The sequence below is a fragment of the Oryx dammah genome, unplaced genomic scaffold, assembly GCF_014754425.2.
Source record: "Oryx dammah isolate SB20612 unplaced genomic scaffold, SCBI_Odam_1.1 HiC_scaffold_10, whole genome shotgun sequence".
In the NCBI taxonomy this organism is placed as follows: domain Eukaryota; kingdom Metazoa; phylum Chordata; class Mammalia; order Artiodactyla; family Bovidae; genus Oryx; species Oryx dammah.
This window is the reverse complement of record NW_024070194.1, coordinates 50,944,020-50,970,809: the sequence shown is the minus strand read 5'-3', so window position 1 is coordinate 50,970,809 and position 26,790 is coordinate 50,944,020. Positions and strand designations below refer to the sequence as shown.

The window sequence follows — 26,790 nt, the reverse complement described above, 5'->3', positions numbered from 1 at the left end:
CACAAATATCTATATGCATTGATAGGAACATATACACAGATAAATTATTTTTTAAATTTAGTGATCAGTAACATCTTAAATGTGGAGACCACTGAAGTTTTTCCCAAACTGTCCTCTCCTATGAAGGGAGTATGATACATTATAATTTACTTGCTCACAAGAAGTCATGAGGTCAACCAATGGGATTAGTCAACCAATGGGATGAGTCAACTCAAGGAAAATTCCTAATGTGTTTCTGGTATCCTTTTATGTCCTAAGGTGCTGACAATATTGCTGGGCATACTCAATGGAAAAAATCTTTCAGGTGGATTTCTTACTTATTTGAACATTGATTAACAGCTTTAATTGCTATGAGGCATGGGGAGAATAAACCTTGGATGAAATGTATCTTTATATTTGTTCTGGATATTAAAAAACATTGATTTGTTATAGAGCATTGTTGGGCAAATAGGGACAGATTGAACTGAAAAACATTCAGCTAAAGGACTGAGAATGTATGAAAATTTAAGCCACACTTGCTGAGATAAGCTTAGGCTTTAGTCTACTCTTTGGAAGAGGTTATTCGAAGCTCTTTTTTCTTTTCCCACATCTTATTTGACCCTGAGTAAATCACATAGTGGAAGGATTCATACGTTTAGAAGTAAACTGGCTGTGAATGATTTCAGATGTTGCCATGGGGTTCCCCAAAATGGAAATTGAATGTATTCAACAATGGATCTACCCATTTACGTTTGGGTCACCAAAATTTATGTCTGTCTCTTCTTTTTAGATTCTTGGTTTACATATGCAGGAAACCTCAGAGTTTGGACATTTCTATGAAAACAAAGGGCATATTTGGAAACTGTTGGGATTAATTGGAGGCATCCATGGATTTTTCTTAATAGAAAAATGTTTTACTCTTCTTGTATCACCAAGTGCCAAGGTATATTTTAAATGTAATATATCTTTTGCTTTAGAGCTTCATGATATTTGTCTTTTATTTCAGAGCTACTTGTTCAAAAGTAATTGGCATCTTCATGAGATTGTCTGTTTAAGGGGTGAGGCTCTGATTTCTAGAATGCATAGATCATTCTGACAGACAGCATCCCTGTAAGCATGATTATTAATTTTTCAAACATCTGTTGCTGGCCCATTACTATACTTGTTATAATCTGTTTTTTGGCCTTCGTGGCTAATTTAGAAATAGACTATTTCATATTTGAGAATGAGGGGGTTTAAAGGTCTAGCTATGAATCTGTGTTTTGGGTATCTTTACCTAACTCAAAACATAAAGCAAACAAAAATTTTGAAAATTCATAAAACCACACATCACTTTCTATCTTGTGTGGGTGCTAAGTGGCTTCAGTTGTGTCCAGCTTTTTGCAACTCTATAGATTGTAGCCTGCCAGACTCCTCTGTCCATGGGATTCTCCAGGCAAGAATACTGGAGTGGGTTGCCATGCCCTCCTCTAGGGGATGACATTTAAAATTATGAAAACAAGAAACTCAGGAATGGAAATGGTGGCAACTCTTTTTTTTTTTTTTTCAGCTTGAGTAATTGCTTTTACAGTGCCTGTTTGTTTGTTTTTTTTAATCAATTTCTACATATATGATGACATGTAAGATGCAGTGTGGCTATTATATAGATTTTGTTTCCTCTTGCTCTTATATATGATCCTATAAGAGAATTGGTGAACAGTTTTGTGGGATGTTTTGAAAGGGTAAATGCTTTCAAAAAAACTCCAGGAGACTAAAATAAACTCCCTACAAAGTCCTGCAATTCTGCAGTCTTCATGGTTTTCTATTTATTTCCTAACTTTCTACCTATTCATGTAGCTGTAAAATGGTTGTCTTAGGGCAAACATTAGTCAGCACTTTTTGTTTATCTTTCCTAGATTTATTCAAAATTTCTATTTTATGCATCAAAAATAGGTTTATGGATGGATAAAGGATAGTAGATAAATAGATGGATGATAAAATAGGTGTATAAAATGTTGATGGTAGGATTTAGGTAGTGAGTGTCTGAATGTTGACATCATAATTCTTTCAGCTTTTTTGTATATTTGAAGCTTTTCACAATAGATTTTAAATGAAATTCTATAAAATAATTTCTGTTTTAATGAATCAAAGTGGTTCTTTGGCATAGGGTCAAGTAGAGTGCTATCTATAACAATTCAGGATTAGGAAGGGCAGATTCAATCCCAGCCCTTACTCTAAAAGTTCAGGGGTTTAACCTCCACCAAAGGAGTTCTAATCTAACTAAGCACTAAAGACAATACTAAAGGATCCCCATTTACACCCAAGAGACTACCTTTCTTGGACTGGAAAATTAATTTACAAAGCCAATATATCGACTTATGTGTAATAATTAGAAATGTAACCAGATGGAACTGAGTGAAGTCAATTCTGAATATCGAAAAATTATGCTTTTTTTTTTAGATTGTTCTTGGACTTGTCGGGGAACTTAAAATGAGTTTTAAGAATGTAATTTTAAGATGCATGATATTGTGTAAAAAAAAAGGAATGCAAATATTTTAGAAGCTACACGTACTCTAATTGGTGAAAGTCTTTCTGGAGATATTAATGTAGTAGATATAAGGTGTAATACAGTTTCAGTTGTCATCTTTTTGGATATCATTCTCCATCTGAAGGAACTCGTAATTTAATTTTGTGGGAAATAAAAGTGGCAATATAAAAACTACCACTGTTCAACCTTTGTAAATCATGACTAAAATTTTTGAGATTGCATTTTTCAAGCACTGAGAATATGCATGATATTCAGCACAGTGCTGTGCTTTTCCATTTTAGCAAGTATTTATCCTGATGAAATTCTCCCAGTAATCTTTTTGTGTCATCTACCTCCTTGGCCAGTAAACAAAATGTTAAATAGAGCCATGGAATTGACACAGGCTGCACCTGGGTTCTTCTGGCTTCAGCACTAATTTTAAACCATCCTCATCCAGCAGGGCATGTCATTGGTTAATGGGCATGTGGCGCATTCCCACCATCTTGCATTCAACCCTGAATTAAGTGACCAGTCAGGCAGAGGTGAATCTGCTTCAACTATCCAGTTGGTAGGTTACTGATCTGAAGTATTCTTCTGAGTTGATCACCTTCTTTCTTTTATTCCTTGATAAATAGATGCAAATCAGTAGGCTAGATAAGTAGAATTCCCCTCCTGATTTGCCTATTCTTGATCATGATAAATCCTATTTGGAAAACCTTGTCAAGCACCTGAAGGTTTTTTTCAGGGGTAAATGCATTTTCCGTAGATTTAAGTCACTGCTATCTGCACCTCTTTGAAACACATGTGGATCAGATTGACATAATATACATATCCTTCATCACTGTGTTTACAAGTTTTCATAAACCAGCTGACCTTGAGATTTCTCCATCCTGAGTAATCCTTTAGTCATGACTAGATGAGGCCAAATAAATGTTGAGCAAGGCATTAGAGTGTTTAGGACTGGGGGCATTCATTTTGTGATGTAGGAGAGAGTGATTCTGCCTAAGAAGATGTCTCATAGTTAAGTGCCTTTTGTTACACTGAGTTTGTCACGACAGAGGTCTTCCATGTGAATTCTTAAAACAGAAGGGAGGAGACATATGTATACCTATGGCTGATTCATGCTGATGTATGACAGAAACCAACAAAAAATTGTAAATCAATTATCCTCCAACTAAAAATAAATTAATTAATAAAACACAACCTCCAGTCAAGTTCAAAACAATATTCTCATTCTAGTTCTTAAAGTCATAAAAAAAGGAACAGGAAAAAAATGAAAGTATATCACAGTTAGAAAACATGCCTCCCATAACCCTGATCTTGAATGAGGGCCTGACAGTTCAAGGGTAGATTCCTCAGTGAAGAGAAGTAAGCTATTCCTGAGACATTAACCTGGCAAAATACACGTCTGGGAGTAGATTGCAGAGTTACAGCCAATTCAGAGATGTGAACATAAAACATTGCTTTAAAATAATAGCTTTAAAAGCCTTGTTGTGTTTAGTGTTTAGATACGTCACATGTGGTTTGAAAGAAGATAACTTCAAGTTGAGATCACACTTTCTGTTTTGTTTTGTTTTTGGCTGCACTGAACAGCTTGCAGTATCCTAATTCCCTGACTAGAGATTAAACCCAGGCCTCAGCAATGAAAGTGCTGAGTCCTAACCACTGGACAGCCAGGGAAATCCCTGAGATTAGTTTTTAAATCACTTTAATGGTGATTCTTTCTGTGTGAATGAAGGGTCCAGAGCCCCAAGATTCAAATAAGCAAAATTCTGATGCTAACGTAATGAGTTTAGAACAATTTGACTGTGCTATCTCACTAGCACTAGATTTCACCATTTCTATTGTTCTTTAAGCTGTAAGATCAACCTAAAAAGAGATAGAATAACATGAACTTTTAGGATTGTTTGATGGGTCCAGTTTCCTGTGTTTTAAGGAAGGAGAGGAACTCACAAATCCTTCCAATCATCAAAGGATGTTTGCCTGTAAATTCCTTTACATAGTGTGGCAATATAGAGCTTTTTGAGGGAAAAAAAATCCTGGAATAAATATTTGAACTCCTGTCTTTTATTAGAATATAGACTCTTTTGATTATAATCAGGCTTTTCATATGATATAATTTAAAATCTACATATTTTTCTTTTGTTTCTAGATCCATCAATTTCAGGCAAGAGTCCTGTCTACCTCCTTTAATCCTTCAGATCCCCTCTTCTCAGCCATCCTTCTCCAAAATTAGCCTATCATTACATCTTTTGAATAACTGTTGTTATTCTAACATTTGAATGTTAGGTTTACCTTCTCTGTTTTACTTTTTTAAAGAAGATGCTTGTCTCACGTGAAATTTGTCTCAAAGTTTCCACAGTTTTGGGTAATGTGAGTATACTTCTAAAAATGTTCCATAGACAGACATGAAGTATTCTTTTCACATGCTAGAATAAGAATCTGAGGCCTAAGGAGAGAAAGTGACTTTCCTGAAATCGAAAATGAGTCAGTCTCTGAAATGAAATCGTATCATCTCAACTCTTAGAAGTTAATTTCAAAATCTCACTTCCCTGCCATGTGCAAGGATGAAAGACCTTTCCAAATATATTATTTTAGTAAGTTTGTGGATCTCCTTTATTAATGAGTAAGATTTTCTCTTTTACTGACTGGAAAACAACAGTAACAGCATCTTATGCTACAATGAATGAATTGAAATATTGGGTTTACAAGGGCGGCTTCTCCACAATCCACTTAAAGATCAGAAGATGAATTCTAGATCCACGATCTGCCATACAGGAACAGGGTCAACTTTGGTCAAGAGTCAAGAATCATTTTTTCCTACAGCTTTTGGCTTTCATAAAGGCTTTCATAATTTAAGAGTGAATTACAGATGATCTAGGTAGCCTCTAGCTCTCTATGGAAGACTCTGATCTATGTAAGAGTGCTATTTTCATCTAAATGTGATAGTGGAAAAAAAACGTGCTTGCAGAATCTCGGCTCTACCTTCTATGTTTGTCTATGAAATTTAGAAATTCTCATATACTCCAGAGGATCAAAATGTCTTCTGATAATCAGCATAACTCCTCAGATGTTTCATTTTTCAATAAAATGATGACTATTGCTTATCTTTCCTCTTTTATTTTCTAATTTAAAATAGAAAGGCCCAGAAGATGCACAAGCAGCTGAAATCCCTATACCTAGTCTGAACACTCCCAACAGAAAATGTGAGTACCAATTTAAAAAATCCAAACATTAAATATAGGAAGTGCCATAAGGAAAAGTTATATCTCCTTTGAAATAAATATGTCAAAACCATATCCATTTCCTATTAGGTAGGTATGTATTTCATTATTAAAACTTTTACAATGAAATTTTAAATAAAGGCTCTTTTCTATTCCTACCTTTGAAAAATACTACTATTAATATCAACTTTACTCCATTCTTTAAAAATGTTTTCCCTCATTGCTTATCTTTGCGACCCTGTAGACTGTAGTCTGCCAGGCTCCTCTGTCCGTGGGATTCTCCAGGCAAGAATACTGGAGTGGGTTGCCATGCCCTCCTCCAGGGCATCTTCTCAACCCAGGGATTGAACCCATGTCTCCTGTCTCCTGCATTGGCACATGGGTTCTTTACCACTAGCGCCACCTAGGAAGCCCTCTGGAAACTTAGATTAGTATAAATACTTATGTGGTTATTTATCAAGGCTCCTTTAAAATCCTGCTTATGTGGTGATCTGAACCTTTCACTTCCCATGAAGTTCCGCATCATGATTGGTTTCTTGTCTTCTATCACAGTTTACTGATAATTCATCACAAATGTCTTATCTCCTTTATGATACTTTTATTAGCATGGTGAAGTTCAAATCAGTGCCAGTTCATTATTCACAACTTATGCTAAAATTCACTTGTTTGTATAATTTACATCCAATCTTTTTCTTTCTAGGAATGCCCCTGTTTCTGAATTTGATTTACCAATTGTGGATAGGACTTGTTTCCCATTTGCTCATGCTTCTGAATAATTCTTAAAACTCTTTTTTTTAAAGATCCATGTTGGTTTTCATCAGCTGCCCCATTTTTCTCTCTGATATTACCCTTTTGTAAACATACTTCTCAATATTTTAATGTTAAGTAGTCATGGTGAGTTACTCCCATTCTACCAGAGTAAGTTACCTAATAAGAAAGAGAGCTATGTATTGAGTCCTTATATGCCAGACACAGTGCTAAATACATGACATGGATGATCTCATTTAATCCTCTTACACTTTACTGAAGTAGTAATTAATATCCATTTCATAGAAACGAAAAGACCCCTCGTTAGACAGGGTAAGTCACTGACCAGGACTACAGCACTGAGGAGCTAAGGAATGCTAATGCACCAACGATTTCCTTGTGATCGTTCTCTCAGGCCTGCATTCCTATATTTTTTTCAAATTCATTCATTCGTTCATCCATCCATTCAAGAAATGGATGTTTTAGGCACCATGTATGCTGCTACTGCTGCTAAGTCACTTCAGTCGTGTCCGACTCTGCAACCCCAGAGACAAGGCTCCCCCGTCCCTGGGACTCTCCAGGCAAGAACACTGGAGTGGGTTGCCATTTCCTTCTCCAATGCATGAAAGTGAAAGTGAAAGTGAAGTCGCTCAGTCGTGTCCGACTCCTAGCGACCCCATGGACTGCAGCCTACCAGGCTCCTCCGCCCATGGGATTTTCCAGGCAAGAGTACTGGAGTGGGTTGCCATTGCCTTCTCCATGTATACACCAGGCAATAAAATTAGGAATGGTCTTTATCCCTAGTTTGCAATGTGTTTGAGGATTTAAATGCTAAGAGCAATGAACATGATGGTAACAATCACTATTCGGAATGTGTTTGATGTTTTAAATCCTGTAATTTCTTTCTGTGATTCAAAATATATAACTACATAGTCCTTCCAATTCTATTTTCAGGACAAATCTAGTGATATTTTTAACTCCCGAATCTTTAGTTCCAGGAGAAATTTTAGAATGCCTGGCACTTAGAAGTTATATTAGAGACATTTCTTTGTATTTGTTTTTGGAAAAAAGGAAGAGGAAAGGCCACACCTAGTCAAATTAGGAGCAGAGACTGGTTGCTAGCTCAGGAAATAATGATGGTCTTATTCAAATGTTTTGTAGGCCTCATATCTTTCCACTTCAGATATGAAGCTTGGCATACAAAATGAACAGTGAACAAATCCAAATTTGATTACCCAACTACCATTTTTGCCAGGGACATATTGAATTAACTTCAAATATTTGATTCCTTGTTTTTTATTACCTCATTGGTAGAGCTCAGGATGTGAAGGTCTATCCACAGTCTGATTTAAATAAACAAAAAGCAACATGATACCATATCCAATCCATGTATCACCATGGAAAACCTCTGATAAGTCAGAAATGTGGAACTCAGTATGACTGCCAGGTTCCTAAGGAAAGGAAAAATATTTAATATTATCAATAGTTCTATAGTGAGTACATTGATTTGTCAATGCATGCTTGTCTTATCTTCCAGTGAATAATGTTGCAATTGTCTTAACCAGTATGCACATTGTGTTCCTTATAGCTTATATGCAAATATGTATATTTGCCTGTGGCTTGTTACATGGTCATGCTCTGACATTTATAACCCCGTACCAGTGATAATAAAATAATAGGCTACAAAAATAGGTTGGACTGTTTCTTGGCAGAGCATAAATTGGGTAGATTTTCCATCTGAATATATGATATTAATATCAAAACTGCATGTAGGCATACGCACAGAAATTGGGAATCATAATTTATTTGTATGCTACAACCTTGTCAAATGCACTACTTTCAATTGCTTCCCCCCCGCCCCCTACCCGCACAAAGAAGAGCTTTACTTTTGAATACTGGCCGGAACAGCTCAAGTGACCTCTTTGCATTATTAGGTTCAGAGAGCTTCCAGGCAATGCCAATAAGAACTCTCTCTAATTCAATAATTTGATATTTATTCTGTATTTTTCTGACCTTTGCCTAAAGTCTTCTCGTTTTTACTAAGGAAGAAAATGGATTATGAAACCACAAGAACGATAGAACTGAGTCTCACAGAGGTGATTCTAAATAAAGAATGATTTTGAGAAGTGAAATACTTGCGATGTCTTTACGACACAGTCAGTGCACGTACCTCTTGGCCAATAGTCTGGGCTAGTATGCTGTTTACTGAAGTTCGTTTTTTCACAGTGTGGGTTATGAAATGTTACATCATATTCCCCCAATAAAATAACAAATTATATTATAATATAGTCCCTCCACCACCTCAGATCCAATAACAGAAATGAGATGATCTCTTCCTATTTTTATGGGTGTCCAATTGTTAGAATATTGTGTGTGGTTCTAATAGTAACAATAGCAACTCCTCAAACCTGCCACACAATTTATATCAACTGACTAATTTTTAGACTACAGCAATTGATTTTAATGACTCTTCTTATCAAGTGGTATACCTAGGTAGTTCACTATCATGATATGTGTTTATCCCTGAAGTACTTTTGTACTTGTTAATGCTTCCACCTCAAATACTAATCTACAATTTCAGGTTTTTGAAAGCAGAAATTCTGTCTGTTAAAAGCTTGAGCCCAATTAATGATCTAATTATTTCATTAATTAAATCCATTATGGTCCAGTTTATTTCTTTGGTTGTCTCCTTAATCAGATCATGTATACAATATAATAGAATCCCGAGAAGACAGCTTCTCTCTACTTTACTGGGCATATAGATGGTCTGCTGCTGCTGCTGCTAAGTCGCTTCAGTCGTGTTCGACTCTGTGCGACCCCATAGACGGCAGCTGACCAGGCTCCCCCGTCCCCTGGATTCTCCAGGCAAGAACACTGGAATGGGTTGCCGTTTCCGTCTCCAATGCATGAAAGTGAAAGTGAAGTCGCTCAGTCGTGTCCGACTCTTAGAGACCCCATGGACTGCAGCCTACCAGGCTCCTCCGTCCATGGCATTTTCCAGGCAAGAGTACTGGAGTGATCTGGTACTGAATTATTTTTCTGAAAGACAAAACATTTAGTAATTTTTCCAAAGCTAACTTTGGAATCACAAGTGTTGGCAGCGGTTCTATCATAGTCACATTTAGGGAGTGAAGGGGCAGTGGGGGGTTCTTAGCACCAACCAGAAAGGGGGATGATCACAGAGGGGCAGGAGATTGGCAGTTGACTCCAGCAGATTGACACAAGGAACAGTCTGATTCAGGGCCAGTTTTGGAAAATAGACTCTATTTTAACGACATTCTGCCCAGAAGTTCTTAAATTATTTAAAAATGCTTTACAAAAGATTTATGTGGAAAGGTCATTGAACGTATTTTGGAAAGTTATAGCTGTGTTATTTTTATTTTCTTCTTTTGGCACACCTGAGTAGGGGGCTAGAAAAGCAAATATCGTTTATTTCCTAATTTCTTGAACCCATTAGAAAAGCAGCAACCATACCTGCAAGAGTGCCATATTGCATCTTTAGTCCTGACTTATTTTGAAAGCTGAAACAAAGTAGAGTTACTTAATCTGATGCGATTTAAGAATGTCAAGGATGGAAGGGAATATTGGTTGTAACTGAAGGATTCCATGAACTGTGTTGTGCTCTGTTAATACTTCTCACACCTTTATTTTGTTGTTTAGGCAAAACCATCAGCTTGCTAGCAATAATGATTCTGGTTGGGGACGGCCTGCATAATTTTGCAGATGGCCTAGTAATAGGAGCAGCCTTCTCATCTTCATCCGAGGCGGGAATGACCACAACTATTGCTATCTTGTGTCATGAAATTCCCCATGAAATGGGTAAGTCAGAAAAGAATCACTGCCTCCTCCTTGTTGAGAAAATCCTAATATATTTCTTGCCTTGATTTACTAGCCTTCTTTTTCCAACACATAATTGAAAGATGAATACTTTCCATTCATAATTTATTTAAACCATCAAAAGCAGACAAGAAGGAAGAAAATTCCTGTACCTCGAGATAGAATTCAATTAGGCTCCTTTATATTTCTTGGAGCCAGAAGTGACTCTCTTTGGATTCTGGAGAATTCTCTACAGCAGAGAGACTTTCAGAGAAACCTCCTTTTGAAGAATATCAGCAAAACCTTCCAAATTTGCGTATGAAATGTGGGGAAAACATTAAGAGGGGAATTGGATCCATTATGTTAGCAAACAGGCCAATGAGATAAAATAACATTTAAATTAAAGCCAAACCATGGTTTCATCAACCTGATTTATACAAAATGTCTAAAGCCAAGCGTAACATTGAAATGACAGGCATGTGGTAGCAGATGCAAAAAGACTCTCTTTCTGGATAATCTTAATAACCCGTGTAATTAAAATCCTGCCTCCCAGAAACCAAAAAGAGATGGAGTAGACATTTCTGAAATGGGTCCAGAAAGAGGAGAGGCTGGTTCCAGACACACTTGTGCCCTTGAGAGAGGGCTCTTCTCAGTAGTCACTTTCTCATCTCACTTTCACGTTTATATTGTCTACTTGGGCCACCCCTGTCCTCTTGGGTTCTGTGTCTGTTGCCCAAAGTCCTTTCACTGATCATCACTGACTATTCCTCGCTAAGGAGTTTATCCAAGGTCCTTCCTGAATCCATCAAAACTTTTGGTCTGGGAGCCATGTTTGATCTTGTTTTGACTACTGTGAAAAAACCAATAGAGGTGGGTGACAGTCTGTGATAGGCCAACAAAGATGTTTTAAGATCTGTTCATGAGATTAATTATGCAATAGAACTAGGAAAACTGAGTCCCCAGGCTGCCTCTTATTTTTTTAATTATTGAAGTACAGTTGATTTATAACATTGTGTTCATTTCCACTGTATAGCACGGTGACTCAGTTATACACATATGTACATTCTTTTTAATATCCTTATTCATTATGTGTCTTTATTGAATTTCATCCTCTTCTAAATTCCCCAAAACTAAGAAATAGAGCCTCTCAGATTAAAAGATCATCCTTCTTTTGGAGGAAAAGTGTGGAGAGAATAAGGTCATTTTTCTCTAGTCACTGAGGCAGTAAAACATTTTCTAAAGGAAAAATGTTTTTTCCTAACCAATTTTTGCAATAATTTAAAAATCTCCTATTAAGTCATCATTTTCTCCTTCCCCACAGAAGCGCCTGCATAAGTTAAAAGAAAAAGAAAAACCCACATAATGTTTACTACCTTGGGATTTTGCCTGGCAAGTTTCCAGCTAAAAAGATTTAGAAATCCCAGGGCAGTAAGTCCTTTATTTTGCATTTGTCTAAGTTGAAAATGTCATAGGACATTAGGAAGTAAAGAGTATGTCACAATTCTTTCTGTATATACCACCTCTTGGAACCGTAAAAGGAATAGAACTTTTGAAACGTAGCTTCCTTATGGCAGAAAGTGAAGAGGAGCTAAAAAGCCTCTTGATGAAAGTAAAAGAGGAGAGCGAAAAAGTTGGCTTAAAGCTCAATATTCAGAAAACGAAGATCATGGCATGCGGTCCCATCACTTCATGGGAAATAGATGGGGAAACAGTAGAAACAGTGTCAGACTTTATTTTTGGGGGCTCCAAAATCACTGCAGATGGTGACTGCAGCCATGAAATTAAAAGACGCTTACTCCTTGGAAGAAAAGTTATGACCAACCTAGATAGCATATTGAAAAGCAGAGACATTACTTTGCCGACTAAGGTCTGTCTAGTCAAGGCTATGGTTTTTCCTGTGGTCATGTATGGATGTGAGAATTGGACTGTGAAGAAAGCTGAGTGCCGAAGAATTGATGCTTTTGAACTGTGGTGTTGGAGAAGACTCTTGAGAGTCCCTTGGACTGCAAGGAGATCCAACCAGTCCATTCTGAATGAGATCAGCCCTGGGATTTCTTTGGAAGGAAAGATGCTAAAGCTGAAGCTCCAGTACTTTGGCCACCTCATGCAAAGAGTTGACTCATTGGAAAAGACTCTGATGCTGGGAGGGATTGGGGGCAGGAGGAGAAGGGGACAATAGAGGATGAGATGGCTGGATGGCATCACTGACTCGATGGACGTGAGTCTGAGTGAACTCCGGGAGATGGTGATGGACGGGGAGGCCTGGCGTGCTGCGATTCATGGGGTCGTAAAGAGTTGGACACGACTGAGCGACTGAACTGAACTGAAAGTATAGAGTTGGGCTATAAATTCTTGAGAAATATAGAAAAGTGTTTTTTTAACCAACCATTCAATTTTACTTACAAAATCAACCCCAATTGCTGAAATTTAAAACAGATTTCATAGTAAAATAGCACAGGGCTCGAACAAAGACATCATCAGTTAAATGATAATTCTGTTTTCTTTTCTCTTAAATTTCAGGAGACTTTGCTGTGCTCCTAAGCTCTGGACTTCCTGTTAAGATTGCCATCCTGATGAATTTTATAAGTGCTTTAACTGCCTTCATAGGACTGTATATTGGCCTCTCAGTATCAACGGATCCATGTATTCAAAACTGGATCTTAACAGTTACTGCCGGGATGTTCTTATATTTATCCTTGGTGGAAATGGTAAGCTTTGTGGTTTTTCTGTTTTGCTTTTCCAAACACTAAAAATGTAAAACAGAGAAAAAGACAAAATGGAAGGATCAAGGGTGAAATGAGAAGAAGATCACAGGTAACAACATAAAAGACTAAAGAAGTATTCTGCATAATCCAAAAAAAGGAAGCAGGCAGAAGAAATAGAATTTCAGATTCAGAAAATACTGACATTCTTTAAGCCAATTTAAGTGGAATGAATGAAACCTTTCAATTCTCCAAAAGGCATCATCAGTTCATTCTGCTCCCGCTTTGCATCTGTACAAGATGCCTAAACTTCCAACTGAAGAACAAGAAGATTTTTTAAATAGCCAGCCATTTTGTTTATACATTAGCAAATATTGCATTGGCTAAAAAGAGTTTGGGTTTTCCCGTACCAACATCTTGGCCAACCCAATATTTCAGCTTTGTCATTAAGTTAAAGAACTGTTTGGCTTAAGGAAACAACCCTATTTTTTTAAAAATGATTTAAGTTTTAATTGCCAAAGCACTATCATGCTGGTGAAATGAGAAAAATTATTATGTATTGTGTCTCTAAATTTGCAATACATTTTTCCTGAAGAAGTTCTTGGTGACACCAATGGTTAATTCAATCATCATTTTTCATCCTCTATAATCCTATGAAGGAACTGAACCTGGGAAATTTCACATTCTTGCCTCTAAAATCCTAATCTCTGCAAGATAAACCTGTTTTTTAAGGTCACCTTCTATTAGACTTGCTTACAACTTACATGTCTTAAGATGAGAGTCATAATGATTATCCTGTCTCATGGGTGAGAATAAGGCAAGTAAAAATGGCATAAACTAACAAAAGAAATATTTAAGGCTTAAAATCAATAGAAAGCCAATCTGATCAGATACAAAATATGTGATAAAGTATATCCTGGAGCTGAAAAGTAAAATAAACAATCTTGAAGGTCATATTTGGAATAGGACCATTGGGGTTGACTAGTGAATCCAACAACTGTCCTGGAAGTAAGAGGATATTTCATAAAGAAAAAAAAATCTGGAAGGCAGAAACTGGACTGATATGACCAGAACAGTTCATTCTATAAGCAGAATTCAAGAAGGGACTCATCAAGGTAAACTATCATCTTCAGCCCTACTGTAGGGACTTCCCTGGTGGTCCAGTGGTAGGACTTCATGCTTCCCTGCAGGGCAGGGGCAGAGGGCGGGGGTTGGGTTTGACCTCTGGTTGGGGAACTAAGATCCTGTATTCTGCATGCAGCATGGCATGGCCAAAATAAATGTGGACTTAAAAAATATTCACAACCTGAAAGCTGAGAGTTATGTTTTAATCAGTGGGAATTTTTAGGACTTCAAGCCTGGGAGAGAGCATCTCAAGTAAGCCTAAGAGAGCTGCTCCAAGGAGGTGGTGGGAGGGGTCAGCTTATAGAGAAGTTTTGCAACAAAGGGCAGGTAGTCTGAACATCCAGAGATTTTTGTAAATTGAAACCAGATTTCTCAAGTTAAGGGTATGGAAGTATTCCTCCTTTCATAAAGGAAAGTATTCCTCCTTTCAAAAAGAATTCAGCATTTTTCTGTGCATGGGAAGATGAAAGAATCTGGGCTCAATGAAATCATTGCTTTGGTATGCACCTCAGCTCTCTGGAGCCAGGGTCCTGTGTTTTCACACTCTGCCTTTCCTCAGGGCTCACTGTGGGGAGTGGCTGCAGTCTGATGGCTGCTAGATGCAGATTTTCTTTCCTTCCTGAGTTCTCTCAGGGCTCACCAGCTCATGTTGGAGGGCGGCAATCACTGATGAAGGTGTGACATCCTTTGTTTACTGATATGGCAGGAAACATACCGTTTCTCACAAACAGACAAACCACTTGAATGCTCTGACTCTTTGATATTTTTTCTTAATTTTTATGAGATTCAAAAAGTGAGGTAAACACCGAAATGTACTTCCGTGTTTGGGAATGTTCCTACATATTATCTGTGATACTCAGGAAATTTCCTACTCGTACAGTGAAGATAGTCAAAAGTACTATGGCAGATTCTATCCATCTTTTCTGGACCCCAATCCCCAACCTGCAATCAATGTTACCAAATAGTACAATTTTCCCAGTTCGAGGAATCTGGAAGTCTAGCCTTGTGTGACTTAGAAAACACATGGCCACTAATCACTGAATGTTGTCAGCTGCTTTCTGTTTAAAATGTTTGCAGATCCATCTTAAGTTCATTTTCAAGCCTCCTGATTTTCAGCTTTGTATTTCTAATTTCTTTCCTCTTCTTGAGTTCATCAAGGGGCAATTTCTATATTACTTGAAGTTGATTTTGTATTTTAATATGGTCTGGATCTCTCTTCAAGTATGATGGATGTGTATGTATGAAGTCAATCTTTTCTCTGTCTCCCAAAATTGACTTGAGAAGATTATCAGGAACTACTTGAGCCCTAAGCTAAATACATCCTTTTCCCCTCAAAGTTTCTCCTCCCAGTCTTGTAAGGATAAAGAATTGCTTGTAAGAAAACAGTGTGGTTGACATCCTATGAAATTCCAACTAGAAGAAATCCTGACCTTATTGAAAATTACTATTGGCCAAAGAAAAACTAGCATCCTGGCAAAAAGACAGGAAAGAAAATACTCTGGGTTTCCTGGGGCTACTTCCTATAATCCAGGTCACCTGCTCTCACGGCCTTCTGAGTAACTTCTAAACAAATACAGCCCTTTCACATAGCGGCAAGTTTACCTGTTATTGTACTCTGGGGCTATGCCAAAGAAAATACTCTTGTCATTTCAAGGGAAGAAAACAAGGTTTCAAGACTGTACAACAGCAAAGAAAATAAATGACAGTAACTAAAGGGTAAGGAGGAATACTTTCATACCCTGGCTATTTACCAAACCTTGGAAATGTACCAGGCACCTTCTGAGCAGGGTTAATGTGAAAAGATTAGCTGTATTTTTGCCTTGCTTATTTGTTTCAAAGTAATCAGCTGTGTTATTTCAAACTCCTAAAAAGAAAAGAACTCAAAAAATTGGGCCATTTGTTGGCAGTGATGCCAACAAAGCAGAAAGTCTTCACCAGGGCAGTCAGCCAGCCTAAAATTCTCCAAAGTGGTGTTGCCTTATCCAAGCACACCAACTCCCAGTGACACTGAATGGTTTCTAAAGGAAATTAAGAATGAATGCAGCTCTGGGTGGCCAGAGGAAATTCATTCTCTGTTAGAAAGATCCATGTGGGTTTCCCCAAGCAGAGTCTAAGACAAAGGCCTCTGTGAAGTCAATTTACTTGGGAGGTGATCTCAGGAAGCAGGAGGGAAGGACAGGTGGAGTGAAACAGAGAAGGATAAAAAGTCGACAAGACAATAGGTTTTTATTAAGTTCAACACTGCCACATGGCATCCTCCACACCAGACCTTCTGAGGGTGCTTCTGTCCCTGTCATTCATCTGTCCCTTAAGTAACCCCTTCACACACACACTTCAGGTTATGGATGCCTGAGTGCCAAGGGCGTTCACTGGCAGTTCCATGCCATCACATGGATGGCAACAGAAGGAAGAATGTAGCATGGACCTGAAGCAAGGCTCGGTGCAGGATAGTTAATGCCCTCTTGGAACTGGTCTCTGCAGCAGTATCTGGGGTGAGAGATGGGCTGAAAGAATATAAAATAGCACACATGTGCTGGCCATTAGCAGTTGACCCTATCTGCCCCTCAAATATGTTTTGGTCTCCTTGACTTTAAAGTTCCATCTACACCAAAGCCCCTGCATGGTGGTAACCAGTCAAAAACTCCACAAAGAGTTAACCCAAGATAGTCAGTGGAAGCAATCTCTAAACCCTACTGGTCTTGAGGAAGTTTTGTTTTGTTTTGTTTAACTTTTTTTCTTTTTAAAAAATTATTTCATTTATTTATTTTATTTTTAGGCTGTGCCACATGGAATGTGGGGGCTTCCTTATTGGCTCAGTGGTGAGGTAAAGAGTCTGCCTGCCAATGCAGGAGTCAAGGGTTCTATCCCAGGGTCAGGAAGATCCCCTGGAGAAGGAAATAGCAACCCACTCCAATATTCTTGCCTAGGAAATCCCATGGACAGAGGAGCCTGTTGGGCTACAGTCCATGGGATCCCAAAGAGTCAGACACGATTTAGCAACTAAACAACAACATGCTACATGTGAGATCCTATTTCCCTAATCAGGGGTTGAACCCACGTCCCCTGCATTGAAAGCATGGGGTCTCAACCACTGGACCAGCAGGGAAGTCCTGAGGCAATATTTGATATTCATGGTCTCTGTTCTTCCAGCACCCGATCTTGATTCTCCCCACCTTCAGTCAGTTCTTCAGCTGATTCGGATTTCTTTCCTGGTAGAGACACCCAGGTCTTCCCTATAGGGATCTGCTTTGTTTCTGTCAGGCCATATTTCCTGTGGTTGTCTGTTCACCATTGTCACCAGGAGAAGGAAATGGCAACCCACTCCAATACTCTTGCCTGGAAAATTCCATGGACAGAGGAGTCTAGTAGGCTACAGTCTATGGGGTCACAAAGAGTTGGACACGACTGAGCAACTTCAACTTCACATGGAAGCACCAAGAGAGCTCCAAGAAATTCTCAGGTCTCTAGATACAGTCCTTGCTGCTTCCATTGTGTAGCAGTCACCCTGACTCCACATGGTGACTATTGACAATTGCTCCCACCAGCACAGTAACTTTTTCTCTATTAGTTGATCAATCAGCATGAGGTACTCAAGTGACCACATGGTAGTCATAACTTCAAGTTCAGTGAAAGTGTTCCCTGGTGTATTCTCCTCAAGAATAAGGATCTCTGTTATCTGATGGTGCTAGAGTTTTCAGGAACAGGAAGCACAAATTCTACAAACAGAAAAGCTGGCAGTGATTATATACCATCATTCCATGATTTTCCCTACTGTTTCTGCTCTTATTTCTTCCTTCTCCTCACTTTGCATTTAATTTTTGGATCAATTTCTGGCTTTACGAGGTGGAGTGATGTATCATTGATTTTAAATCTTTTCTTCTTTTCTAGAGTAAGCATTGAAAACTGTAAATTTCCCTCTAGGCACTGCTTTGCTGAATCTCGTGTACTTTATTTCATTTCAAATATTTATTTACTTGACTTCACCAGGTCTTAATTGTGGCATGTGGGATCTTTAGTTTCAGCCTGTGGCTCTAGTTCCCTGACTAGGGATCAACTTCATTGGGAACATGGAGTATTAGCCACTGTACCATGGGGGAAGTCCTCTCTTGTATATTTTCATATGTTCTGTTTCCAGTGCAGATCATTTTGAAGTGTTTTTAAGTATTCTAAACATCTCATAATTTTTCTTATTTGACCCATGTGTTATATGGAAGTATGTTGTCTCATTTCTCAATATTTGTAATTTAAAAAAAAGTCTTATAGTGAAATTTATTTTAATGCTTGCTTAGTCAGAAAATATACTTTGTATTATTTTAGCCCTTTGAAATGTTTTGAAACTTGCTTTATGGCCCAGAGTATGGTCTAACCTGGTAAATGGTCTCATATGCACTTGAAAAGTACATGAGTGCAGCACCTATCGGGTGTGGGTTTCTGTGAATGCCAGTTAAGTCAGGCTGGTTAATATTTTTATTCATATTTTCAAATTCTGTATTAATTTTTTCTCCTCTAGTTCTGTTTTATGCAAGGAGTTAGAATACAGGCCAATATTTATGGGTTTACTTATTTCTTAGTTCTATCAATTGTGTTTCATGCACTTGAAGCTCTGTTACTAGACGCATCCATATATAGGGCTGTTATGTCTTCATGATTGAACTGATACTTTTATCATGATGAATGATTCCTCTTTGCTGCTGCTGCTGCTAAGTCGCTTCAGTCATGTCCAACTCTCTGCGACCCCATAGATGGCAGCCCACCAGGCTCCCTCGTCCCTGGGATTCTCCAGGCAAGAACACTGGAGTGGGTTGCCATTTCCTTCCCCAGTGCATAAAAGTGAAAAGTGAAAGTGAAGTTGCTCAGTCGTGTCCGACTCTTAGTGACCCCATGGACTGCAGCCTACCAGGCTCCTCCGTCCATGGGATTTTCCAGGCAAGAGTACTGGAATGGATTGCCATTGCCTTCTCCGTGACCCCTCTTTATGTTTAGTAAATTCCTTGTCCTGTAGTCTCCTTTGCCTCATGTAAATATAGTCACACCTGCTTTCCTGCTTACTATTTGCATAGAATATGGAAAGTAAGGGGTGGGGCTTTGATAGAGTATTTGAGGTGACATGACAGAGTAATGTCTGATATAATCAGCAATGTCTATGATTAATATGTTATCATCCATGTATCTTGTTTATCTAATTTCTCTAAATCTTATTTATAACCAGATCTGTTGATTTGCTGTCTTTTTCATACTCCCATCTTTACTACAAAGGTTTCCTGAGATTTGTTCTTTATAGTTATAGTGGCTGCCCAAAGATATACATGTCCTAAGCTTGGAAGCTTGTGAATATGTTATCTCACATGTCAGAAGAGACTATGCAGATGTGATTAAGGTTTAAACCTGGAGATGAGGAGATTGCCCAGAGTTTCTCATAAAGATGGTGCACAAGTGCTCATTTCCATTTTGCACATTAATAACCATGATGATGAAAATGATACAGTAGTTATAACTGCATAAAAATATGTACAAGGATTCAAAACAGACTTGATGTTATTTGGCTTATAATGTGTAGATACTACACCAAAAAAATGTAATTTTCAGAAAATTTTAGCTTCTTAAAATTTAAAAATAAAATTCCTGACAATTGTAATTACTAATTCATAGCCAAATCTCCTGTTGTGTTGTTCAATCACTAAGTCATATCCAACTCTTAGTGACCCCATGGACTGCAGCATGCCAGACTCCTCTGTCCTCCACCATATCCCAGAATTTGCTCAAGTTCATGTCCATTGAGTTGATGACGCTATATAACCATCTCATCCCCTTCTCCTTCTGCTTTCAATCTTTCCCAACGTCAGAGTCTTTTCCAATGAGTTGGCTCTTTGCAACAGGTGGCCAAAGTATTAGAGCTTAAGCATCAGTCCTTCCAACAAATATTCAGGGTTTATTTCCTTTAGGATTGACTGGTTTGATCTCCTTGTAGTCCAAGGGACTCTTAAGAGTCTTCTTCAGAACCACAACTTGAAAGCATCAGTTCTTCAGCACTTAGCCTTCTTTATGGTCCAACTCTCACATCCATTCATGACTACCAAAAATACCATAGCTTTGACTACACAGACCTTTGTTGGCTAAGTGACGTCTCTGCTTTTTAATATGCTGCCTAGGTTTGTAATAGCTTTCCTTCTAAGGAGCAAGCACTTTCTAATTTCATGGTTTTAGTTACTGTCCTCAGTGATTTTGGAACCCAATAAAATTAAATATGTCACTGTTTCCACTTTTCCCCCTCCCATTTGCCATGAAATGATGGGACCGAATGCCATGATCTTAATTTTCTGAATGTTTAAGTTTTAAGTCAGCTTTTTCACTGTCCTCTTTCACCCTCATCAAGAGGTTCTTGAGTTCCTCTTCATTTTCTGCCATTAGAGTGGTATCATCTGCACTATCTGAGGTTGTTAGACTAATTCAAATTAGCCAGGGTTGTTGTTGTTTAGTCGCTCACTTGTGTCCGACTCTTTGTGACCCCATAAACTGCAGCACACCAGGCTTCCCTGTCTTTCACCATCTCTGGGAGCTTGGTCAAACTCATGTCCATTGAGTCGGTGATGCTATCCAACCATTTCATCCTCTGTTGTCCTCATCTCCTCCTGCCTTCAATCTTTCCCAGCATCAAGTTCTTTTCTAGTGAATCAGCTCTTCTCATCAGGTGGCCAAAATATTGGAGCTTCAACTTCAACTTCAGTCCTTTCAATAAGTATTCAGGATTGATTTCCTAAATATTCCAGTGTTAGACATAGGTTAACTATCTTGCTTTTAAAAAATAAGGTTTACAGTTTAAAAAAAACATACCTAACATTTTCTCTGGATTATTACCCTGGATTATCTGGGTGGGCCAAATCTAACCACCAGTTCTTAAAGGTGGAAAGCCTTCCCCAATTGTGGTCAAAGAGATGTGATGAAAGAAGATTCAGAGAGATTTGAGGTTGTTAAATTTGAGGCTGGAGAAAGGGGACCAGGAGCCAAGGAATTGCAGGCAGCCTCTAGAAACTGGAAAAGGCAAGAAGATAGATTCTCCTCTGAAGAATCCAAAATAGTTAAGCAACAAGTAACTGAACCTCAGATCTGGCTGCTCAAAAATCAATACCTGAGAGACAGTTGTTGGTAGAAAGGAAAATTGCTTTTAATCAGAATGCTGGTACTTTGGAGATGGTGGACTCAGTACCCCCAAAAACCATCTGCAAAGATTCTGCTTAGCCATGAAAGTTTTTAAAGGAAAAAGGAAGTCATCACAGTTAATCACTGAGTTGAGGGGGTCAGAGTCATCACCATCCCTCACTGCATACAGGCTTGTTGGCTTCTTGTGATCTTTCTTTAGATGCTATCGTGTTCACACAGTTTGTTCATACAGTTTGTTCATGAGATTACTGAAGTGGGAACAAGGGAAGAGATCTGGTCATCTGTTAATTACTTATTCTTCTTTTCTATTTCTTTCATCTACAGAAAGCACCAACAAAGTTAGGCAAGGTATTGTGCAATCATAAGATCTGATAGGGGTGCTTGGGCTGGAAATGAGTAGAACATGGGGGCACGTGATTTAAAAGTTAGTTACAATGTGGTTTTGCTAAAGTGACTGGAAAGAAGGTTTCCTGCTGTGGGCTGTTTCCACAAAGAACTGCTTATAAGTCTCTCCTGTCAGGTATCATTCCATTTTGATGGGATTAGGGGCGAAGGGCCATCTCCTATAACTGCTTTATGCTGAGAAAGGGCATCAGGACTTAATGTGAAAGATATTGGCATGGGTTTGAAACACCTCTTTGCTGACAGTTTTAGTTGCCCATTTACATATATGAGCAGAACAAGCTACAGTTATTTTGATGCCCACAAAAATGCAGATTGTTATGAGCAGTAGTGTTAATCCCATTCTCTTAAGGCCAGTTTTTGGAATGCTGCTAACCATAGACTCATTTGTGCTCAAGATGGAGCAGGTTATATCACAGCTGCAGTCTGTTCATCATGCAGTTGGCGTTTCCCTTCTGGTGGCAGTTATAATACCTGTAAAACAACTCAGAAATGTATATTAGACACTGAATCTGTGACTTCATTGTCCTAATCCTTAATTGCTTGAACCTGCTCTTTTGGGACCCAGGAAGGGCTGGGAGACATCAGCTTTTCTACAAACAAGAGACAAGAAACATGGAGGAGCCTTTTTACTTGGGGGAGGAGGGAGCGGAGCCCACGGTATTCTGCTTGGTTCCAAACGCATTGATTTTACTGGAGTATAGTTGCTTTACAATGTTGTATTAGTTTCAGTGTACAGCAAAGTGAATCAGCTATACCTGTACATATATCCCCTCTTTCATGGATTTTCTTCCCATTTAGGTCACCAGAGAGCACTGAGTAGAGTTCCCTGAGCTATATAGTAGGTTCTTATATATTATCTGTTTTATGTGCTCTGTTGTGTCCGATCCAGAGATTGAACTCGAGTCTCCTGTGTCTTTTGCATTGGCAGGCAGCAGCTTTACCACTGAGCCACCTGGGAAGCCCTGTTTTATGCATAGTATCAATAGTGTATAATTGTCAATCCCAATCTCTGAATTTGTCTTGACCCCCTTCCCCCTTGGTATCCATAAATTTGTTCTCTGTATCTGTGTCTCTATTTCTGCTGTTACAGAAATGTAAGATAAATTTGTGTTTTAAATTTGTTGTTTTAAACCAACAGGTTAGTGGTAATTTGTTGACAGTAGCAGTAGGAAGCTAATATATCCCTGTGCTGCTAACCTTGGTTTAGATGCTCTTGGGAACAAGAGGCAGCTGTGTAGGAGCTTCTCATTCTGTATGAGAACGGAAAATTCTTTCTATGAAAATTCCCAGAACTAAAAACTCAGGAAAACTTCTCATAGCCACCCTCTCTAAAATTCAAAAAATCTCTCAAACAGAAGGAAAAGACAAGCCCCCAAAGTTTTTTTTTTTTCAGAAGTTTGAACAAGAGAGGATTTATTTTTCAACAATATGATTTTTATTTAAAGAATCAGTTAATTCATTTTGAAGAGTATTAAGTAGGTTATGCCAGGGAGAGATTAATTTTGGATCTGAAACAAGTTGCAGACCTTTAGGCATTTCCTAAGGTTTTAAATCCTGTAAAACTGTTTCCATAGCAATAAGCTCATAGAAATCTCAAGGGGCTATCACGATGGAGATGTCCCTAGAATGGAGTTAACTGGACAGCTGCCCAGGACCCAATATGTTAATAGCATCCAAGCTGATAGTGGAGGAGATGTAACTCAGAGAAGGAGGTTCAGGAGAAGGATGTGCCTACCAAATTCATGCTAAAATGAAGGAAAACAAACTCCTGTGCCCTCTCCCTGTATATCAAGGTGAATTTTTATTCATTTTATTTAGCTGTGATGGATCTCAGTTGCAATACCTGGGGTCTTCACTGAGTCATGTGTGCTCTCTGGTTGTGGCATACGGGTTGTCTAGTTGTGTGCTTGAGCTTAGTTGCTCCAAGGTTTGTGGGAGCTTAGTTCCTCAACCAAGGATCAAACCCACATCCCCTGCCTTGCAAAGTGGATTCTTAACCATTGGACCACCAGACAGGTCCCCATCATGTTGAGTTAATTGAGAATAAACCTTATTTCCAGCCCTCTCCTTCCACCAGTCTTTCTTACTACATATATCTCTGAGTTGCTTCCTCTTCCACTCCACAGCTGTTTTTTTTGTTTGTTTGTTTTTTTGGGTTTTTTTTCTTATCTTTTTTAAAAACTTCTTTTTCACTTACATAATAATGGGAGAGGAAACAACAAGATTTGTAGAGGAATCACTTAGAGCAATTGGCTTATCTACCCTCTTTGGGGAATTAACATCCTCCGAGTAATATCCCAGCCATCCTTTTGCCTGGAGCATTTTCCAATTACCAAATAATTTTCTTTGTTTGCAAAGCATGGTAAAGACTATTTTGAATTTGAACTTAAGAGCCTCTGTTTTGAAAATGTACCCAAACACAGAAAAATAAGCTCTACCTATGACACCCACTCAATGAATAGGATTATTAGTAGTCCAGCGGAAGAACATTCATTGGCTTCTCTACAGTTATTTTAGTTCAGTAAATATGACAGCTTTGAGAGTGAATTGAGTAAAAAGAACATAAATTGGCTGACAAAACAGCTACCATCCTACCTAGGTTTTGCATCTTTTTTTAAAAATCAGGTGACCTGTGGCTCATCGGTAAAGAAGCTATCTGCATTGCACTGATCTGCCTCGATCCCTGAGTCAGGAAGATTCCCCTGGAGAAGGAAATGGCAACCCACTCCACTATTCTTGCCTAGGAAATGCCATGGACAGAGCAGCCTGATGGGCTATAATCCATGGGGTCTAAAAAGAGTTGGACATGACTTAGAGACCTAAAAACAACTATAATATTAAGCTCCTCCTACACTTTGGGATTGTTGATACTATTCCCTGCTCCCCATTCTTTATCTTCCAATTTGTTGCATTTAACTGAGTCTTTCTTTATCAGGGGAATTTAAATAAGTCCAGTGCAACTCAATCAGTAATCCACCACCACCAAGCTGACACGGGTAAATGACTCCTTTATCCAGAAAACTAGTAAGTTATTCTCACTTTGAAGTTTGGCAATAGCGTCGCTCAGTTGTGTCTGATTCTTCTCGACCCCATGGACTGTAGCCCACCAGGCTCCTCCCTCCATGGGGTTCTCCAAGCAAGGGTACTGGAGTGGGTTGCCATTTTCTTCTCCAGGGGATCTTCCTGACCTGGGTCTCCTGCATTCCAAGCAGACTCTTTAACCTCTGAGCCACCAGGGAATCATAGCTAGGTGTAATGCCCTTTAAATAATATCCATCCATAAAAAAAAAAAACATATTTTGTTTGAAAAGACAGAATAATCTTGATATGCACATTTGCTTTCAACAAATACTGTACTTGAAATTAATGAGTGTAACTGACATCCTTTAAATCCATGGCAAGCATTGAAAAGCTGTTTTAGGCAGCACAATGAATATAATTTAACATTCACAATGATTTCTTTACAAAAGCAAGAAGTATGAATCATTCTTACCAACAGTTTTGAAAGATTTACATTCTCTTTCTGTAAAAATCAGTCAAACTCTACACTTAGATATTTTCTACAGAGGAAATTATTAATAGGCTAAACTTTGATGAATGCTGAGCTTTATAATTTTTAAAAAGTGACCACCAGAAATGTTTGTATATTTTGCTCTGCATATTTCTTTTCTTCTTGCTGGTTTCTCAAACCATGTGTGCAAACACATATCTATATATATCTTCCAAAGAAATCCATTTCTTAAGAAAATGCTACAGCTGGCTGACGACTGTCTTTACTGAGTTATATAATTCAGAGTTTGTCTAACTCAACCGCTTTCCCTAATGAAAAAAAATGGACAAGTGAATTTTTAAGTGCAAATTAAAAGCAGGTAACATCTTTGTGTCTCTGAATTATGTCTGACAGTGATAGGATATTTGTCTTATAACTCAGTTTTCAAAAGAGAAATTTTTACTTATCTTCTGTTGCAAATGGCTTCTTGAATTTCCTTGGTATACCATTGAGAAGGTAGAAACCTACAATATTGTATTTGAATATTTAACAAATAAAATATCTAATGCTGAATTTTTCAAAATAACCTTTTAAGCTTCCAGTTTGGTGATCTCAGACACACTGAGAGCTGTGGCTCTTGCTTTCTTGTTTGATAAGGAAAATTAAAACTACTGTATTCAGTTGTTTTACAAACATAGCTACTAATTTTTAAAAAACCTAAAGGAAAACTGAAAGCTGATGGCTTCAGATGGTGACTGCAGCTATGAAATTAAAAGATACTTCCTCCATGGAAGAAAAGTTATGCCCAACCTAGAAAGCATATTAAAAAGCAGAGACATTACTTTGCAAACAAAGGTCCATCTAGTCAAAGCTATGGTTTTTCCAGTAGTCATGTATGGATGTGAGAGTTGGACTATAAAGAAAGCTGAGCACTGAAGCTTCATGCTTTTGAACTGTGGTGTTGGAGAAGATTCTTGGGAGTCCCTTGGGCTGCAAGGCGATCCAACCAGTCCATCCTAAAGGAAATCAGTCCTGAATATTCATTGGAAGGACTGATGCTGAAGCTGAAACTCCAATACTTTGGCCACCGGATGCAAAGAACTGACTCATTGGAAAAGACCCTGATGCTGGGAACAATTAAAGGCGGGAGGGAAAGGGGATGACAGAGGATGAGATGGCTGGATGGCATCACCAATGCAATGGACGTGAGTTTGAGTCAGCTCTGTGAGTTGGCGATGGACAGGGAGGCCTGCTGTGCTGCAGTCCATGGGGTCGCAAAGAGTTGGACATGACTGAGCAACTGAACTGAACTGAAAGGAAATGTATGACAAACCTAGACAGTGTATTAAAAAGCAGAGACATCACTTTGCTGACAAAGGTCCGTATGGTCAAAGCTATCATTTTTCCAATAGTCATGTGTGGATATGAGAGTTAGACCATAAAGAAGAGCACCAAAGAATTGATGCTTTCAAATTGTGGTGATGGAGAAGAATCTTGAGAGTCCCTTAGATTTCAAGGAGATCAAACCAGTCAATCTTAAAGGAAATCAACCCTGAATATTCACTGGAAGGACTGTTGCTAAAGCTGAAAATCCAGTACTTTGGCCACCTTGTGTGAATCACCAACTGGTTGGAAAAG

The 26,790-nt window shown here is 38.4% G+C and overlaps 1 protein-coding gene across 3 annotated transcripts in view; it reads left to right on the top strand.

Annotated features, from left to right (window-relative positions):
- The window catches only part of SLC39A12 (solute carrier family 39 member 12), an 80,660-nt gene that overhangs the window by 40,614 nt on the left and 13,256 nt on the right, over nt 1-26,790 (top strand). The window contains exons 8-12 of one of the 3 annotated variants that reach the window (XM_040248086.1): nt 770-922; nt 2,943-3,053; nt 5,625-5,691; nt 10,117-10,275; nt 12,793-12,980. In XM_040248086.1, the coding sequence (XP_040104020.1) occupies nt 770-922; nt 2,943-3,053; nt 5,625-5,691; nt 10,117-10,275; nt 12,793-12,980 (678 nt within the window). Of the gene's footprint in view, nt 1-769; nt 1,090-2,942; nt 3,054-5,624; nt 5,692-10,116; nt 10,276-12,792; nt 12,981-26,790 lie in introns of all 3 variants that reach the window. The other 2 variants (XR_005722404.1, XM_040248085.1) reach the window with 2 other exon arrangements.